Below are 20,285 nucleotides of genomic sequence, written 5' to 3' on the forward strand. Positions count from 1 at the left end.
GCTGCCTGGGCTATCTGAATCCCCAAGTCCCATTCATTTTAATGGGGCTTGGGCACCTAGATCCCTTCAGTGGCTTTGTCTCACACAGTTTAAGGTTGAGAATTTCAATGAATTCAACCACTGGAGCAATTCTGCATTCCAGCTGTCTTTCTTTCACTACGGCAAGTGTTCCACTGAGCAACAGACTGTGCATGAGAAGGGAGTTATGGTTAGACCACCTTACTTCTGGTGAACAGAATCTGTAGTCCCTGTGTTAAATCTACTGGAGTCTGGCTCTTCTGAGCCAGGCTGATTCAGGCCTGGGGCCCTGGCTACATTCAAACTGAGTGATTACACTCAGTCTCCAGTTCCCCATGAGTTTCAAGTAAAGAATTTTCTTTTTCCCCCTGACGTCTTGTGTAGCGTTGTTACGTGCTGCAGGGGTCTGCTGGAATTTCCTAAAGGAAGAGGGACGTTTGGACTGCTGTCTGAGAAAACATTCTCCTTCACTTCACCCTTCCCTCTTTATTCTTACCTCAGCACAGAGATGGAGAGTCCGGGCAGCTGAGAACACCTCCAAGGAGGTTTTTCTGTTTTAAAGGAAGAAGAAATCTGTAACTGCTGTGCTCCTCCTTAGGAAGGCCACTTCACACCTGTTCCCTTCCCCTGCTGTGTAAACAATAACGAGCTAACATCAGTTATTGGTGCAAGAGGGAAGAAATCCCACAATGGTGCTGCGAACAGTGATGCAGCCTCCTGAAACTGTTCCTGTAACTCATCCAGACACGCTGGCTTTTCCCCTTCTCCAAACTGGGATCACTTCAAAAGCCAAATGGCCCAAATTCTGCTCCCATTTAGTGGGGTAAATTCAGAATAATCCTACTGTCTGCAGTGGATATACTCTGCACCTACCCTGGGTTAAGTGCAAACAATATAGCTCTCAACATCTTCTGCAATAGGTTCATGCCTTGTTTGTAGCCCTTTACATGCATCCTGTAACACACAGTCCTGGGCTCTGTGTGAGAAGGCCTGTGCATCAGTGGATTTTTCCATTATGCAGCTCGTGGTCAGGATTCTTGGTACATTCCCTGCTCTCTGCAGATCTTGAGGCTATGGTCAGCTGTAGAAAAAACACAGCATTTGCCAACACATCCACTATTAAACACTCTCACCACAGGGTTTGAGATGTTGTCAGAAAAGATTAATTCAAAGGCAGTCAGTTCTCAGTGATTCAGATCTATGCTTCCAATATAGCATTAGGCTGTTGCAGCAGCCAACCCAGCTATTCTTTAGAGGTTCACACAGAATCACAGGGTTGGAAGGGACCTCAGGAGGTCATCTAGTCCAACCCCCTGCTCAAAGCAGGACCAATCCCCAATTTTTGTCTTGGATCCCTAAGTGGCCCCCTCAAGGGCTGAACTCACAACCCTAGGTTTAGCAGGCCAATGCTCAAACCACTGAGCTATCCCTCCCCCCTTATACCACCCTCATTCCCATGGTTCCAGTAGTATATTAAGGGACAGGACTCACATCTGTCAGATCTGGTTCATTGGATTAGATAGGGTTCAGCCTGTTTGAAAAAACAACCCTTAGCCCCTCCCTCTCCAAAAGGACTATTTGCCAAAATCCTACTTTATGGGATGACTATCTTTCTGAACTCCCTTTCCCATCACTGCTGGCATAGGTCTGCGCCTACTCTCCAGTGTGCACGTACAGCTTCCACTGACGTCACTGTGTCCTCAGGTTCTTACAGGGTGCTCAGAGCTGGTTCAGCCCCTGGTCCTGGAGGTGAGTGGAGTAGTTGTAGCCTTTATCTCACAGCTTTCAGTTTAAACTACACAGAAAAACCTCAGAGGAACTTGGCACGTTAATGCAATGCATCAAAGGTTTAAACAAATGCCACTTTACCTTCTTGTGAAATTATCACTCATTCATGTCCAGATATTAGCATAGCCACAGCACCCAGTCACCCCTGCCAACACCTCATAAACTTCACTCAAGTGTCTTGTTTCAGAAGAGGAATTAACGGAGCACTTGTGAAGGTACTGACTCATTAATAGTTTATGATCACTTTTGCAGGCACCCAACAGGCCTGGGGTTTGGCTGGGAGAGTGGCATTTTTGCATTCTATTTCATTTCCAGTGACCAGAAGCCTGCTGCAAAGGGCGAGTGCCACTAACTCTTTAGTGTGGAGGCCTATTAAACAACTACATCAGCAAGGGAGACAGGCAGAGCAGCATGAAGCTTTATTGTATACTTATCCCACCCAGCTTACAGGCACAGCTTTCATCCTGGAACACACATATAGAGGGCCTCAATCCCTCCTAATTACAGTACAGACACCAGGTATTCTCTCAGTTAGACAGACAGCACAATAGTGCTATTGACAATCAACACGAGGCGACACTTCTGAAGGTCATTTTCCAGTTAAAATAGCCCATTGTGAGCTTACATGCCATCACGCAGCTGCTGGGGTGCTGGCTTCCATCTCCGCGGTACTGTACAGTCACAGCTCACTTTGCCACAGTGGAAATAGAACTATAATCAACATTGACCCTACCCATTGCATTAACAACTGCATAAATAAGGCCAGTAATACCACCTCCAATGATCACTGGGGTGGTGGAGTGCAGACCTTTCCCCTCTGTCCTTCACACACACAGAGCTACCACCTTTGATACAATTAAGGTTTGGAAGTAGTTTCCATCAGTGACTGGAACATGAGAATCCAATGAACTGGCCTCTAGCATCTATTAGATTAAGAACCCAAGAATCATACATCCCACAGCCTAAAGCGATGAAGTTCAAATCTCTAAATCCTCTGCAGTTGCACAGCCTGGCTGCAGCATGAGTTACCACTCAGTATCTGTGAAGGCTGCGTGCTCTCAGGCCAAGGGATTAATACACAACACTAGAAACATTTTCTAGTCCAAATCCTTTGCTCTTACAGTTCTTTTTAGATAGAGAAAAAGAATGTTTGCCTCCAAAAAACAAACAAACAAACAACGAAAGAATCAGGTGTAATAGGAGTCCTGTGGACCTTCTTCTGTAGAGAGAGCAGTCTGTATGGGAAGAAGCTGTCCAGGCCTCAGTTACCCAGCACCTTCTTACGTGATGTCCTTCTGCCTGGGGGGCCGGTGAATGTTCCTCACCACGCATTTCACCATCCACTCAATTCCCTCGTTCACCCCATTGCTGAGGAAACACAAGACAAAAAGCAGTCATGGCCCCGACCATGCCATGCCATGCCTACCACCCACCCCAGCATGTTTAGTTCTCTCTATTCCCTGCAATCCTTCATTTGGATTATTACACTGGCTCCTCACGCATCTGAGGAACAGGATTCAGTTGTATGCATCAAATTTTAAAAATATTCCTCTCTTCGGTTCCCTGTTTATGCCTTTTGATGTGGGTCCCAGCTCGTACACCATGTTTTAGATCCAATTTGCTGGTAGTTAGTGGCTGCGTGAAAGGCTCATGCAAAGCATCAAATCAAATCACTCAACGTTCGGCAGGGTAGGGACTTTACTCTGAATGTCTGGCCAGCTCTATGCCCAGGTCTGCAAACCTCCCAGACTCACCTGAGTCCAGTTTGCAGGGCCCACCTTTGTGATTGGGTACTCACAGCTCTGCCAGGCTTCAGCACCGTTTGAGTTTCTCAATTAATTTTCCATTCGTTCAAACCCCAAACTCAGAACACCACTTGGGAAGAAAATTCCGCAGAGATCAGAGTGTTTGCGCACAACTCTGGGAACTGGAAAGGCTGCATTTCACATGGCTGTTGGCACCCATTCCTGCTCTAGGCATCACCTAGATACCGAGCTTTTGTTCATTTCCTTGGTGGAAATTACTTCTGTGCAAGGGTTACATCAGTAGCTCTCCTATTTGAGAAGGTTCTTTTCTCCTGCTCTCTCTGGTATTCCTGCCATAGGCTTGCAAAGCATTGCTGCCAACTAACCAAAGCTGGCAGGGTACGCTCGACCTGAACTGGATTCAGAGCCTGCATTGTAGCCTTTTCTAACCACTCATAATAGGACTTTGCATTTATACAGAGTAATACTTTTCATCCTAAGAGCTTTATACAAAGTAGGTAGTGATTGTTAGCCCCACAGAACAGAGGGCAACATTTGGAGAAGTTAAGTGATTTTTTTCCCCAAGGTTACACTGGGTGATCACCTGACTTCGACCCCCTTGTTCTAAGCACAAGCAGCACCTCAGTCACCTGTGCATGCATGCTGCAGTATTGTTCTCAGGCCTATCTACTTTGAAATGTAAGTACATCTCCTGCCTGAGAAACCAGAAGGATGGCAAGAGGGTAGTTACTTCTCTTTTTCTGAGAACAGACACCCACCCCTCCCACTGCCAAGAGTCACAAACGCAGTCATATTCCCATTTGGTTTTCTGTGGAAAATGCCTTGCGGAAAAGTTAACTCATGCAACTGGGATCATGGTGCTGCGTCATTAGGCAATAAAGCCGTCACCAACTGTTGCACAATCCAAAGTCTCAAGGTCCTATAGCACTAAGCAAGTTCGTGAACCAGGGAGGGTACCTGCTTTTAGTACAGACGAGCAGTGCACACAGAAATCCCTAGGCCCACAATGCTGTCCTCCTTTCCCCTGCCCCGCTTCTCTGAGCACCCTGCACGTGGTTAGCTCATTCTAGCAACGTACACTCGGTTGCGGCGGTATTTCCCCAGGACACTGTCCAGACCCACACTTACCCAGTGAGAGCTGAGCAGGCCTGCGTCAGGCAGTCTCTCCTCCCAATTTTGTTAATGCAGTCACTAAAGGCTGTCTTGATGTCAGGGATTGACAGACAGGTCTGTAAGGGAAGCCATAAAATATAAGCCTCATATGCTACAATAGAGATCATTGGCCCACCTTCCTGAAATGGATCCTACTGTGCCCAGAGCAGTTTCCAGTATTCCACCTCCTACTGAAAGCAGAGAGGTTTTCAGCTGTTGTCCAGGGTGCTCCACTTGAACTCTGCTCTCTGACCATCGCTAACCAGAGCATCACAGCCTCACCCTGCTTTCTTTCCATCTGAAACTGAATGATCTAGCCTTTGGAGTGAGCTTTAGTGTTTTTGAAAGTATAGAAATGACCTCACTAGCTTCAGACACGTCTATATTTAGGTACGTAAACCTGGCTCTCCAAGGCACAGGCCTCTCCGAGGCAGAAACTGTCATGCCAAATTGTGCAATGGGTTAGTGACACAGACCGATATCCCCTGTGGAGTGAAGTACAGAGCAGAGCACCCTCTGTATCCTTTTCCATCCCATGTGCATGGAAAGACTCCCTCTTCCCATCCACCAAACAAGCCCTCCTCCTCCTCCAAATCACTCCCTACAACACCTGGACTTCACAAAGCCTTTCCAAAACCACCTCAACAGGGGGCCTGCACCAACCCCAGCCCTGGCCAGAATCCCAGACAGAAAGGAACCATTTTGTCTGTTTCTGTAGCAGACCCTGGGAAAGAGATGGTGTTTCCTCAGCACTGAGTGCACTAGTGGAACTCAAAGAAAACGGCTCAAATGTCATCTCAGCTCACGCCTCTGCAACATTTCCATTAGCTAATGTGGCCTCCCTAGACTTTTCTTCCGGCAGGGAGTAGTGTATTCTTGTTAGTGGGCCCGTGACTCAGACTCACTTCGCCTGCATACTTTCTATGCCACTGGGTCAGTTTGTTCTCGGTTGACATAGGCTGACCAGTTCTTGGGTGCAGGTACATTGTCCACGTGCCCAGACTGCTAGGAGGAGTGGATTTTAGAACATGTAAGTGAATAAAAAGAAGAGGAGGCCAACGTGACCCACCCTGCTCCTAACCTTCCCCGACACAACATTGCCATGAGGAAGCTTTACCCTTCTCAGACTAATGAATCAGGCTTTCAGATTACGACCTCTCGGGTCAGAATGGCAAGAGACCTTTGGTTCTCCCCTCCTCCTGGCACCACTGGAATCCTGTAGTTCTCACCTCTCGTTCCCGTCGCTGCTAATCAGACACAGTTTACAGAAACTTTAGAAAGCGTTAGGGTCAAATGAAAGCGTAGCTGTTGAAATTTTCGCTCTGGCTTCCCTCAGTGACACAGACTGTCAATGGAAAGCCATGATCTCATAATTATCTGTGTCCTGCTTGCTAACTGCCACATTGACATTTTCTTACATGCTTGTGCAAAAGACAGTTGGAGCTCAGGCTCCAGAAACCAGCAGTGATTAATTAAAAAGCCTCTAAAAGACATGAACAGACTTGAGAAGTTTAATTAAAACGTGATTAATGTACACATGAACGTTAGCCACAGGAAATGATTTGGTTCAGAGTTTCCACATTTCTAAATTAGAGCAGGAGGGTGGAAAAGAGGAGATGTGATGACGACATGTGGTGGCCTAAGTAAAGTCTAGGAGCCGGGATCTCATACGCTCTAATTCCTGTTCCAACACTGATGCTCTCTTAGTAGTCCTGGACAGGTCATTTCAGTGCTTTATTTTTAACTAGGCATTAGCCCAGCCTCCCTCTTTGCAAGCATAGTTTGAACCTGCAGCTAGTTACAGGCTCAGACCTACTTTTGAGCCAGTTAAGTATCTTGTTCAAGGAGCAAATCAGGACTTTATCTGCCCAAGGAGCAGAATTTTGCGCTCACAATTACTGCAGACAAGGAAAAAACACTACAGGTATAATTTGTGCAGATTGTGCCCGCCAGATGAAAATCCATCTTCAACAAGGCTAGACCTTAAATTTATCTTCCTTGTCTGCAAGATGGGGATAATGATCCTTGATACCTATTGCAGCACACTGAGGCGTTGCATGGTTAACATAGGGGAGTCCTCTGAGGAGGAGTGCTGGAAGGGAGTACCATTATTCTTCAGTGCTCCTGAAAGCGAGAGGCTATTGGCAGTTGGAGCCAGGGTTAGCATGTGTTTCCCTGCCCAGCTCAGCCAATGCCCCTGACTGTGGCCTTGTGCACCTCCCCTTGCTATTCTAGCCCTGTCTTGCACTTGAACAGTGACAGCTAATTGTGCAATTTCTAGTGAGCCAACCAGGACTAATAGGAAACCATTTTCTCTTGTGCCCCAAGTTGGGCTTTGAACTCCTGCTCTCCAGCAGCAAAAGGTGAGTGTACAAATCAACTGTACTACTTAGACCAGGGGTCTCAAACTCCCAGCCCACAGGCCATCTGCAGCCCAAGAACCTCCCCAATGTGGCCCGCAGGGCTCCAGCAATTTTGGGGCCGGGTTTCTCCCTTGGCCCTGCCTGCCACCCCCAGGTGCTCCCCCCCCCGGCCCACCATGCATCGCGCCCAGGGCACCAGCTGCGCAGTGGAGCTGAGCAGCTTCTACCTGCTTGCTCCACATGTCTGCCGGACCCTCCCTGCAGCCCCGGGCTGTGCCTCCGCACGCTGCCCCTGCCCCGAGCGCCCCTGCAGCCAATGGGAAGCTGTGGGGGCAGTGCCTGGGGGAAGCCACGTGCGGAAGCCCCCCAGCCCACCCAAGAACCCCAGGTAAGCGCTGCACCCCCACCCCCTCCTAGAGCCTGCATCCCCAGCCCACTGCCCCAGCCCAGAGCCTGCACCCAGCACCCAAACTCCATCCCAGAGCCCAACCTCTCACCCCTTCTGCACCCAAACTCCCTCCCAGAGCCTGCACCCCAATCCTCTACCCCAGACCTCCTCCCCCACCCAAACTCCCTCCCAGAGCCTGCACCCCAATCCTCTACCCCAGTCCTCCTCCCCCACCCAAACTCCCTCCCAGAGCCTTAGGCTGGCTGGGGCTGGAGTTTTGGGGGGCGAGTTCTGGGCAACATGAGTGAAATCATTGGCCCGCTGGGAGGATTTGAGGACTGGCATTGGCCCAAAGGTAAACTGAGTTTGAGACCCCTGGCTTAGACCATATGCTACAGTTCGCCAGCCGTGGAGCCATAACAATCAACTCTCCGCTTCTTTAATCGGCTGCAACGTGTAAATACGATACGTCCAGTCACCTGTTGTGTGGCTCACTCGAACCCTAACTGCGTTGTGAGTCAGACGGGCCCTTGGAGAGGCAGAACTCACAACAGAGGGTCTGGAAGGTGAGTGAGACACCACCACACTGAAATGATTGCGCCCCTACAGATTTTGTAGGCACTCTCTCAGGCACAATGTTCACTGAGCAAAGAGAAGGGCAGAGCTAATCACCTCCTGACAAATGGAAATTCAGGCCAAGATCCGTACTAGTGAAGATGAAGAGCGCTGCCTACCAGGAAATGCCCGCTAGGAAATGCGTAGTATTTACTGTAACATGACCTTTTTTTATTTGGAAAGTGCGACTTTGCAATGCTAAGCTGCTGGACATTAAAACCTCTGAGGTAACTCACGTTGAAGGGACACCGTTCAGCTTATCACGTTTTGATAAGCTACATCAGATTCTCCACGGAAGGCTTATGGGTAGACAGAGCACTGACTCATTTGGCTATAACGTCCGATGTGACTTTTCAGAATCTTTGAAAAATTCCAAGGAGCAGCAAGATGCAAGTGAAGAGGCGAGAGGGCCCTGTAGGATGCTCTGTGTTAGGATCTGGAGCTCAGGGAAGAAAACAGTTCTACTGCCTGGACTAGTATTTTGGGATAGAGCAGAGGGGGCACATGCACATATGCACCCCTGCTACCCGCATCTGTAGAAACTCTCCTGAATGACAGGATCTAGGCCTTAAGTAATAGGGGGCTTTTACCTCTCAACTGCATATTCCCCCTTTAATCTCCCCCCTCCCTCTAGCGTAGGTACATCTACAGCCCACGCATCATCACAACCCCAAGCGTTCTAACTGTACCGCACCAGCGAGCGAGGCCCAAGGTATACCGACTTCAATGAATTCACTTGTCCTGATCCAAACAGGCCAGTAAGGCACACTATTGTTACAGCAGACATCACCTACTGCTGTTGTTACACCCAGCCTGCCAAGTTCTTTTTCTCTGTGCGCAAGACACTTTTGTCTTGGAAGAAATACTCGTGTTAGATTGGTTTCAGAGTAACAGCCGTGTTAGTCTGTATTCGCAAAAAGAAAAGGAGTACTTGTGGCACCTTAGAGACTAACCAATTTATTTGAGCATGAGCTTTTGTGAGCTACAGCTCACTTCATCGGATATGAAGTGAGCTGTAGCTCACGAAAGCTCATGTTCAAATAAATTGGTTAGTCTCTAAGGTGCCACAAGTCCTCCTTTTCTTTTCGTGTTAGATTGTGGCTGCCTAAGGTTCTGGGATAGAGAGAGTGGTGTGCAAAGCAGGAGCATTTGCTCTCTGCTGTGGGCTCTGGTTCGAGTCAATTCTAAAGGCAAAGTTGCTCCCTGGGAATCAGGCTTTGGTGCTGGGCTGAGACTGCTGAAAGAAGAGACTGCTGGCATCTGTCATCCAGGACTGGTATGTGTGTCACTACAGTCAATAGATTACACTTGGAATATAGCCAGACTCTGCATCACTGGTTTCTCCTCCACTTCTTGAGGCCTTGCTTGTTGGCTTCAATCTGATACCGCTCAACAGAGAGGCAATGCTACAATAGTAGTGTGGTGACTTCTCTCATCCAACCCCTGCCGAAGGGACAAGACTTTACAGTCTTGACCCTTACCATGGTGGTACAGTGGACACCGCTACAACACCAGGTTAGTTTGATATTAGGCCTGGTCTACGCTATGAGGGGGGGAATCGATCTAAGATACGCAACTTCAGCTACAAGAATAGTGTAGCTGAAGTCGACGTATCTTAGATCGACTTAGAATCAGTTACTTCGCGTCCTCGTGGCGCGGGATCAACGGCCGTCGCTCCCCCGTCGACTCCGCTTCCGCCTCTCGCCCTGGTGGAGTTCCAGAGTAGACGGCAGAGCGATCGGGGATCGATTTATCGTGTCTACACTAGATGCGATAAATCGATCCCGGATAGATGGATCACTACCTGCCGATCCGGCGGGTAGTGTAGACGTGGCCTTAGACTCACTATAAGCTGGAAACTGATTTGGCTTTCAGAAGTTATCCCAGGCTCCCACTCACAGGCTTTGGAGGATTGGCCAGAACAAAAGAAAGCAGGATGAGAAATAAAGACCATCTTCACTGCTGCTCCCTCTGTCCAGTGCAAAATAGCCAGCCTGGAGGCTTTTCAAAAGCACTGTAGTTCCAACGGCCATGCACACCAGCTCCCTCTGGGTGGCCATTCTCCATGATCTATTAACTTCACATGTTTAGCCATTGGAAGCCCTTCTGTGCTGTGATGTAGAGGCCCAGAGCGTCAGTCTACTTCACTGTGTCCAGATCTCTACAAAGGACTTGGGGGGAGATATTTTCACCACTCATGGCACAAACAAACTTGGAGAGGCTCCACCTCAATAGTAGTTTTGAATGCTGTAGTCACCCAGGAGGCTAGGAACAACTTTTACACACTATTTCGGTCACTTCTCTTTCTTGTTGGCCCCGCAATGATGGTTACTTATTGTGACTTATAGAACCAGGCAATCATTGACCCACAATGGAAACGCAGGTCAGAGGAAAACCAAGGCAGGGTTTATGCTGACTACATTAAGCAGCTAGTGCACTAGGATGAAGAATCTGCTTTGAGGATTTAATCACACTTTGTCTCAAGAGGAAGAACAGCAGCGGGGTCAGCAGTAGGTTGTTGATACAAGGATACACCACTTTTGACAGAGTAGTTGCTTTATTACAGCCTCCAAAAGGAACGCATGAATTGGGATCCTGAAAACCATTCCTTTCGGCCAGACACATTTGAATGCTTGGGAGAGAACGTCAGCATAGTTTAAGATTATTTTCCCCCCATGCTTGCAAAGAGATATTTTAGAACGTCATTTTGTTTCTTACGTAAAACCATCTAAACTAAGAACAAAGTGATGGAAATCAGATCAGTAAGCACACAGGATAGCATGTCATTACAACAATACAACCCACACAAAGACTGCCCTGGAAAGGTCAGATTCATTAGTTATTTCAAAGCAAAGTCACACAACTGCAGAAACTGTTTTCACTTGAGGAATAAATCTGCATCTCAACTCTCCATAAACAGTAAATTCCATAAAATCCCTTTTATGAAGAATGGCTGTTTCCAAGACACAGTCACTTCCCAGAATGGTCTTGCTTTTAAATCTTAGGAGCAGGCTTAAATCCTTTTATGAAGGATCTAGAGAGGGCTCCAGGGGAAGTGCTGCACCTGAAGGGACCCTGTCTATTTTCATGTCCTTGACTGGAAAAAGACAGTGATGTCACAGAGCCACAGTGTCGGGAATATGCTTGAAATAAATATGGGCTCTTTAAATGCCTCACGAGCAACTGACTAGCAGGATAGGAATAAGATTGGGACTGTTCTGCTAATTCCAGGATGGGTAGCAACGCTACCAGTGAGAAACATTTAAAGAAAAGAAAATGCATGACCAGCATACCCGATCTGCCATGATATTCTTGGCTTCCTAGAATATAATCTTATTTTATGGATAGGTTAAAATAGTAGGGATGCAGTGTTTCCTAGTGGATACAGCACTGGCCTGGGACTCAGACCTGGGTTCTATTCCTGGCTCTACCACTGAGAGGCTAGCTGACCTTTGGCAAGTCACTGCCTCTGTGCCTCAGTTTCCCATACATAAAATGAGGATATTAATACAAGCCTCCTTTATTAAGCACATTGAGATCTACTGCTGAAAAGTGCTACATAAACTAGGTATTATCAAAAATTGGAATTGCCAGTAGGGGCAGGAAGAGGCAAATTTCCTAAATTCTGCACCACTAACAACTATGAGGCAAGATCACCAAACTCCATGAACACACAGCTATCCACCAGTACTCCTCCCATCTCTTTTTGTAAGGCCTATCAGGAAAAAATGGGGGCTCTCCAAAGCTCTGGGGTTTCAGACTTCATTTTCAGAAATGTCAAATGATTCCCTTGCAATGACCACATCTCCCTACATTTACATACCACAGCCCATACTCAGAATACGTTATAAATGGGCAGGTCACAGTTTTCCAAAATAAAATGTTTTTTGCATGAAGTTTCAGCCTCACAATTTTCCCATGACACTGACATTTTTATCACCCCAGTCACACAGGAAAAAGAGCGTAAGCTCACATTTATGCAGGTTTTACTAGGATAAGCAATCAAAAAAATGTAAACTTGTCTAAACATTAGGGATTCCCACTCAAAACCACTTGAAATATCTTTGTGGGAGAAACTGTGAGGTTACATAGCTCTGTCACCAAACCAGTCTGTCTTCAGTCAGTCTAAATGCAAAAAGTTCTGATCTGAATCTTCAGACTTAGCACTGACTATGCATCGGATATATTAAGAGAAGCTGTATTGTACCATTGGTGGGGTCCCACACTCCGGTGAGCACGGTGCAGCCTACTTGCATTGAACTTGCATTCTATGCTTTTGACAATGCCAAATGCTGTTACTCTGAAGTGCCAGGGCAAACTGGAACAGTTCTTGGAACCAGTGTATATGACTGGTTGTGAGTGGCTGAATATGAGAGCGAAGATGGAAATGGATTATGGGGCCCTGGTGTAAATTACAGTGTTTCATGGCAGCTTATATTCCAGTTTCCCCACAGTAAAGCAGCTTCTTTTACAGATAGAGAATCTGAAATAAGAGATTCAGTGACATCCCCAAGTCACAGAGCTCGTCAGTGGCAAAACTAGGGCTAGAATTCAGGAGGCCCTGGCACTCAGGCCCATACTAATTCTTCTAGATCAGGGGTAGGCAACCTATGGCGTGTATGCCAAAGGTGGCATGCGTGCCAAAGGCGGCATGCGAGCTGATTTTCAGTATCACTGACACCGCTCAGGTCCTGGCCACCGGTCCTGGGGGCTCCGCTGCCAGCCTGGGGTTCCATCCGCCGGCCCCACTCAGCCCACTCTGCAGCTGGCCCCAGCCTGGGGCAGTGAGGGGTGCAGACAGGGGCAAGAGGGGACACAGCTCACCACCCCCACCTCAAAAATTGTTCCAGTGCCACTGTACTGGGATATTTTTAAGTCCTGATTTGCCACATGGAACAGCGCCACATGGAACAGCGCACTGCATTTGACGTTGAGATTAGAATGTTCATACAAGAACTGGAATCAGAATTTTCTGACAGATTTCAAGATTTCCAGCAATTTGGCCCAGTGCTTTCTTTTCTAATTAAACCTGAAAAGTTCAACGAAAGTGACTTGGATTTGTCTGTATTTCAGTGGATGGGTGTCGAAGATTTCGAAATGAAGCTCATTCAGTTAAAAAGCTCAGAACTGTGGGCAAAGTTTGGAGATCTGCGGAGTGCACTTGATGCATCCGATGAAGAGAGCTGTAGCTCACGAAAGCTTATGCTCAAACAAATTTGCTAGTCTCTAAGGTGCCACAAGTCCTCCTTTTTTATTAAAATGTATCTGGCTCTCTCTAGAGGATAACAGATGTTACTGCAGCTCTTGGAATTCCAGGTAGACCATATGAAAAAGGAAAGAGAGAAGTCTTACATTTCCTTAGAACAGCAAACTGTCACTCAAACAGTATCCACAACTTGATCTGAAACTACAGTAGGTCTATTCTGTAATTCTAGATATCCAAGAGAGTTTTGAAATTATAAACCCAGGAAAAAACAGGCTGAATCTTCTGCCATTCACTGCTTTTTCCAATGGAGAACTGTAGCAGAGACTGTCTCTTTGAGTAATGCTGGTCTGGTTCAAGGAAAGAAGAACGAGAGCATCTCATCACATGATTTGTCACACCGGTATGAGATTACATGAGCACCGAGTTTCACTGGGTGTTATTACTCATCAAAAATTGGATCAGTTGTATTAGGTCAATATTTAAAAAAAACCAGCCCTGTACTGTGTTGGTGTTCACATAAAGTACACGACAGCTACTGCAAAGATGGAAATATTTGCTAGAGAGTCATTTTACAATGTGGAGGGAGGGGAGGGGAGGGGAGAGAGGAAAATACTTGAAAAATCAAATTCACAGCAATTACGTCGAATAGCAAGAAAGCATTGCCATTGCTCAGCCTAAGAGCAGGAAACAAATGCAGAGTGAATACACGGCCCACCTTTTTTAAGCTAAAATAACATGCAAGAAATTTGCTCAGTTGAGAACACAATGTACGGGGGTGGAATGTCAGGAGATGATCTTACCTCTACATCCTGCTTGTTAGCTAACACCAGTATGGGAACCCCTTCCAGAGCTTCACTGGTGACCACTTTCTCTGTAAAGCACAGAAACAGGCAATGTCTAGGTAACTCTAGAACATATAGAGACTCCTCCAAATACAAAAATTACATTGGCTGGATAGACAGGAGTGAAAGCCACCATGTGCATCACTGCTTACTTTGATCAAACCTAGAACCAAATTAGTCATGGCACAAAAACATTACAACTTCCACCCTTTACTTTGATCAACTGAGTATTTTATGCAGGTATTAATTGGATAGGTTATAAAAAATTTGCTACATTTGGAATAAGGGACAAAATGCTGACAGACAAGGAAAACAAGACCAAGGAAAGATCCAAGAGAACTAAAGGCGACTACAACTAAAGGTTTTGTCAGTAACAATGTCTGAATGACAGAACAGGCAACACGCCCAAACAGTCCCATTGATTTCAAAACATATACCTGCAAAGTATGCAAGCCATGATATGCACATAGGTGGTCACATGCGTAATACAATCAACTGTATATTTCAATCAGAGTGGCAGGAAGGGGTTTGACTGAAATAAAAGGAAGTCTTCACAGGATATAATGATAAGGACATAACTACAAGTAAAAACCCAGCGTACTCACCAAAAGCTCTTTTAGAGTCTGAGAGCCTCTCTTCATCAGTGGAGTCGATAACATAGATGACCCCATGGGATTCAGCATAGTACTGAAATCACAGCACAGGTGTTAGTCTCTAACAGTTGGGGATGCTTGCTTGTCTTTTCAACATTGATGTGGATTTAATATGATTTTTGGTACTCATGAAAGAGATGGACCAAGATCAAATAGCCAGAGCCAGGCACGGTCCCGGCAGTTGATTTTGCAAGCTCCATCTACGCAGATCTGCCGAAGTTCCTCTATCCAGACAGGTAAGATGCACTGCCTGCTCCTCCTGTTGTGGGCCTCCTACTGAATTCTGCCAATACATCTCAATCTCGACTTACAGTACCCTGTGCTAGTCCAGTGCCACAGGCTCTCTTAAGCAGAGCCTGACAGTGGTACTCAGCTGTGCGGATGTTTTCAGATGTGCACAAATTCACAAAGGGCTACACAGAGATGACAAAACTCATTACATTTATTCCAGGAAACAGATTTGAACCTGTTGAGCTGGCCTCACCCAACAGAGCACCACAGCGTGGATTGGGTGGCTTTTAGAGCATGGTACAAAGGGTGTTTAATCAAGTGTTCTATTAACTAATGATCTGGTAGCTATGAGGATCCGTTTGTCAGACAAGTACACCCAACAGTAAAGGTGGCTTGTCTGGATGACCTGCGGGTACATTTATTCAATTTTACATTGGACAGCAGCCAGATGCTATTGTGAAGGGTATGTAATAATTCTTCCTGGCAATGTAGGTTATAACATGACACAGGACTCTGCCGGAGAGGTTAGTGCCCAGCACGCAGGGCTCTTAGGGATGGAGACTGCTGCTGCTAACAGTTACAGACATTACTTTTTCACAGTGCTGTAATAACCAAGGGGCATGGTCAAGCCAAAAATTCCTAAGTTCTAATACTGGCTTTCATAGATTTTTAAGGCCACAAGGGACTATTTAACCTCCTCTAGTACAAGCAAGAGAAGCTCCCCCAATAATTTTTGCATCAAACCCGTAACTCCTGTTGGAGCAATAATACCTAGCTCTTGTAAAGCACTTTTAGATTATGGCTGAGAAGCACTACACAATGAAAGTCAGTATCAATATCCCTATTTTACACTTTATAACCTATCTTTTAAGAAGCTATCCAAGCTAGACTACCACGTCACTCTGTGATCTTGTGCACATAACTTCTGGGTTAATTAAGCTCTGCCCCAATTTCCTCTACTTGTTATATAGGGATGAGAATAGTGGCACTTACCTGACATGGGTGCTGTGAGAAGTAGTTAGTGTCTGTAAATCTACAGTAACTCCTCACTTAAAGTCGTCCCAGTTCATGTTGTTACATTGCTGAGCAATTAGAGAACATGCTCATTTAAAGCTGCGCAATGTTCTCTTGTAACATCGTTTGGCAGCCGCCTGCTTTGTTCACTGCTTGCAGAAAGAGCAGCCCTTTGAAGCCAGTGGTGGGGCCTTGGAAGTAGGGCGGACCAGCAGCCCCCAATCAGCTCCCCACTCCCCTAAGTTCCCTGTGTGGCAGCAGCCCAGCTGCGCTGAGCAGTTCAGCTGTCCCTCCCGACACTGCCATGTGCTGCTCCCGCCCTCTGCCTTGGAGCTGCTCCCCCGGAGTCTCCTGCTTGCTCTGGGGGGGGAGGGGGAGGAGGAGAGGGGTGTTAATAGCAGGGTGTTCCCCTCCTCCTCCCTGCTACTTTACCCCATTTCCACAGAGCAGGGGAGGGACACGACAGGGCTCAGGATGGAGGGAGCTTGCCGACAGTAGCTGCTGTCTCAAGCTGCTGATCTACTTAAAAAGGCAATGTGCTTTGAGTGGGGTCAGCCCTGTCTCCCCACCCTCCATTCTGTGCTGCCTTGTAGAGTGTGAGGCTACATTAACAACAATGTGTTAACCCTTAAGGGCTCAGCTGAGTGTTAGTTCATCATTCAGCAGTAAGGCATTCCCTGGGAAATATCCCCCCCTCTGACTCCACCACCTCAACCAAGCTTCACAATCATCATGGCTGTGTACAGTATTAAATTGTTTGTTTAAAACTTATACTGTGTATGTGTGTGTATATATTAAAATATAGTCTTATCTAGCAAAAAAATTTTCCCTGGAACCTAACCCCCCCATTTACATTAATTCTTATGGGGAAATTGGATTCGCTTAACATTTTTCAGGAACGTAACTACAACATTAAGCGAGGAGTTACTACACGTGTAACTGTTAAATATTAATTTTTGTGACTCTCTCAAACAGAGAAGTGGAACAACAGCACAAGGGTCAGTGCTAAGGAGCAGGGCTGGCTAATTATAAAGTATCCCTGTTTCTCTGCAACTCTGAGACACAAAACATTTAAAATAGAGAAGTTATTTCCCCTACCTTGTCCCAGAGGGACTGCAGCTCATCCTGTCCTCCAAGATCCCAGAACATTAGCCGGGCTTTGCCCACATCAATAGTACCAACTAGGGCAGGGAAAGAAGAAAAAATAACCCAATGCAGACTGACTGTTCTCTAAAGCAGGCAGGCATGCATAGTCCCACAGGAGGGAAGGCAGGCTGGAAGAGCAGCGTTAATCCTCAGCAGGATAGCAGTACCTATCATTGGCAGATAGTGGGTTAAACTGACCTTTGTATCAGCAGATACAAACCCATTGATTTCAGTGGAGTTACCCCAGTGTAAATAAGATCAGAATCAGGCTAACTTCAATGGTGTTACCGTGCTGAATTTGGCTTAGCATCACTAAATGAGGCACACTCGCCTTCAGATCCAGCATGTTTTCTCCATCTGATGGAGAAGTCCATTTGCTCTTTAAAGCATGCGTGGGCAGGTGTGTGGGGGAGGGGGGGTGTTGGTAGGGTCGCTCTTATCAGGAACTATTTTCACAGTGTAAACTCTTGGAATGATCACTTGTTGTCTAACTTTGTCTGAGGCAGCAAAAAACCTCTAAACAGATTCACTTACTGTTTAAGCCCACAGTGGTAGTGATTTTGGATAAGCTCATCCCCTTGTAGGTCCTGTTAAATCGGGTTTTAGTCTGCTCAAGGAAGGTCTGAAAGGGAAGAAGAAATAAAACTAGCTACTATTATATACTCTTTATTGGCAAGGACAATCCTATCCAAGACCTGTTCTCCCCCCTATTGGATCAGGATTCGCCATGAAATCTTAGAATACAACACAGACCTTAGTTTTCCACTATAGCACAGAGCCATGGAAGAGTTCACAGGTGATTATGCGCTTAGCGAAGCCCATGCTGGTGTGTGTCTGAAGGCTTACTGTACTAAAATTAGATGTGTGGGAGTCAAATTCATACTTGGGATAACACCACTGAAACAACTGAAGTGACACCAGGGAAGAAATTGGCCCGTGCTAACATAGTTGTGTTTTTGGGGAGGAGTGAGTGGGGCTGCATGTGCCCTCCATGTTAACGGGTAACTAAAAGCACATACCGTTTTCCCCGCATTGTCCAGCCCAAGGATCAAAATGCAGTACTCATCCCTACGGAACATGTACTTATAAAGTCCAGACAGCAGTGTATACATCCTGCTCCTGCAACAAATATCAAGACATCAGCAAATGAGTCTTCCCAGGGCCTTCCATTCAACTGTATAATTCTGTTCACTGCCAGATGATAATACAATTTTATATTTATATAGCACCTCACCTTGTGGGATCACAGAGCAACTCACAGACTCTAGGAAACAGACCTTAAAAAGAATTCAAGGCCAGATTTTCAAGTGCTCAAACTCAATACTTGGGGGTGGATTTTCAAGAGAGCTCAACTCTTGTTTAGGCATCTAAATAGGTCCAGATTTTCAAACACGCTCAGCACCCAGCAGCTTCTGTCACGACACCGATGGCCAGATTTTCCAAAGAGCTCAGCACCTAATGTGCACCCCTCACGCTGACCATTTTTGAAAAATCTAACCACTTATTTTGGTGACTAAATGGGAGCTGAGCACTCGTGAGTATTAGTCTAGATAGCGCTCTGAAATGTAGCTACCTCCGCAAAGCAAGGGCGACAGCCAGATGCGTAGCACCCACACATGTGCAGAGAGGGGGTATTTTGACTAAGAATGAAGAGGGCAACCCCTACCTCTGATGAGACACACTGGGGCACACTTAACGATTACATGGAGCAGACAGGACCTATGTTTTAAAAACCTACGAAAACAGTTTCTTGTCAGAATTCAAACATTCCCCGGCAGGACCTCCTCTCGCAGTGTTTGCAGTATACACATTGCATCACCACCTGCATGAGGACCAGACCCTGAAACTGACCAGGCGGTACCCTGAGGATGGCTCTAGACTGTTCTCAGTGGTAGCAGATGACAGAACGAGGAGTAATGGTCTCAAGTTGCAGTGGGGGAGGTTTAGGTTGGATATTAGGAAAAACTTTTTCACTAAGAGGGTGGTGAAACACTGGAATGCGTTACCTAGGGAGGTGGTAGAATCTCCTTCCTTAGAGGTTTTTAAGGTCAGGCTTGACAAAGCCCTGGCTGGGATGATTTAACTGGGAATTGGTCCTGCTTCGAGCAGGGGGTTGGACTAGATGACCTTCTGGGGTCCCTTCCAACCCTGATATTCTATGATTCTATGAGTGAGGGTGGCAGACTCAGACAAAGCCAGGTGGCTGCTGTACAAACAAGAACAGGAGGACTTGTGGCACCTTAGACACTAACCAATTTATTTGAGCATGAGCTTTCGAGAGCTCTAGTGAGCTCTACGGTGCCACGAGTCCTCCTTTTCTTTTTGCGAATACAGACTGACACGGCTGCTGCTCTGAAGCCTGCTGGAAAAACAAGCACTCTTCCACGGGGCTTGCCTAGCAGGGGTGCGCACACACACTTCGCCCAACCCGAGGCCAAGTTTACTTCAAGTTTATGAAGGGGGCGATATGCTGTGGCGGCCTGTGAGAGCAGGCGGCCTGTGAGAGCAGGCGGCTGAGCGCGGTGACTGAAGGTGCCTGCCGTTCCACACCGATGACAAGGGGGGTGCTGGCCTCTCCCCGGGAGCCGGAGGCCTGCAGTCACAGCATCTCACAGAGCCCCCAGAGTCTACAGCAGGGCCCACGCCCCCATCCCCGGGGTCACCCGGCTCCGGCTGCCGAGCTGGGGCCGGGGCCCAGAGATTCCCCCTCCCGCCCGTATCCCCGGGGTCACCCGGCTCCGGCTGCAGGGATTTGGGCCGGGCCCATCGACCCATCCCCGCCCGCCGGGGCCGCCCCCCAGCTCGACCCGGACGCCCCGCGCCGAGGCCGGGCCCCGGCCGCGAGCCCCCCGCGGCCGGTGGCGAGCAGGGAAGGCCCCGCCCCCTACCTGGGTGACGGATCTCGGCGGCCCCGCAGCCCCCCGCTTCCTGCTGCGGCTCCGTATCAGCCCCCCCACCTGGGTGGGCGGCACCCGCGTCCCGCCGGGCACCCTGGGAAACGGAGTTCCTCCGGCTGAGACGGCCCGCGCCAGCGGCTCGGAAGAAGGAGGCCTAGTGGACTACCACTCCCAGAATGCTTCGCGCGCCCAGGTGACGTGAGGCG

At 47.5% G+C, this 20,285-nt stretch overlaps 1 protein-coding gene across 4 annotated transcripts; it reads right to left on the reverse strand.

Annotated features, from left to right (window-relative positions):
* Positions 1-2,203: 2,203 nt before the first annotated feature.
* Positions 2,204-20,226, reverse strand: ARFRP1 (ARF related protein 1). 4 transcript variants are annotated; one of them, XM_073308897.2, is made up of 8 exons: positions 20,071-20,226; positions 18,202-18,301; positions 17,717-17,804; positions 17,135-17,217; positions 14,744-14,825; positions 14,097-14,167; positions 4,701-4,801; positions 2,204-3,174 (listed from the first exon to the last, which is right to left on the reverse strand). In XM_073308897.2, the coding sequence occupies exons 2-8, from the start codon at positions 18,292-18,294 to the stop codon at positions 3,087-3,089; spliced, it is 606 nt and encodes a 201-aa protein (XP_073164998.1). In that variant the 5' UTR covers positions 18,295-18,301; positions 20,071-20,226; the 3' UTR covers positions 2,204-3,086. The 4 variants fall into 4 exon arrangements, with proteins under 4 accessions (XP_073164998.1, XP_073165000.1, XP_073164999.1 ...); XM_073308899.2 differs by lacking the exon at positions 20,071-20,226 and adding an exon at positions 19,627-19,885; XM_073308898.2 differs by lacking the exon at positions 20,071-20,226 and adding an exon at positions 18,417-19,134.
* Positions 20,227-20,285: the final 59 nt, after the last annotated feature.

Source organism: Lepidochelys kempii, chromosome 13 (genome assembly GCF_965140285.1).
Source record: "Lepidochelys kempii isolate rLepKem1 chromosome 13, rLepKem1.hap1, whole genome shotgun sequence".
Taxonomy (NCBI): domain Eukaryota; kingdom Metazoa; phylum Chordata; order Testudines; family Cheloniidae; genus Lepidochelys; species Lepidochelys kempii.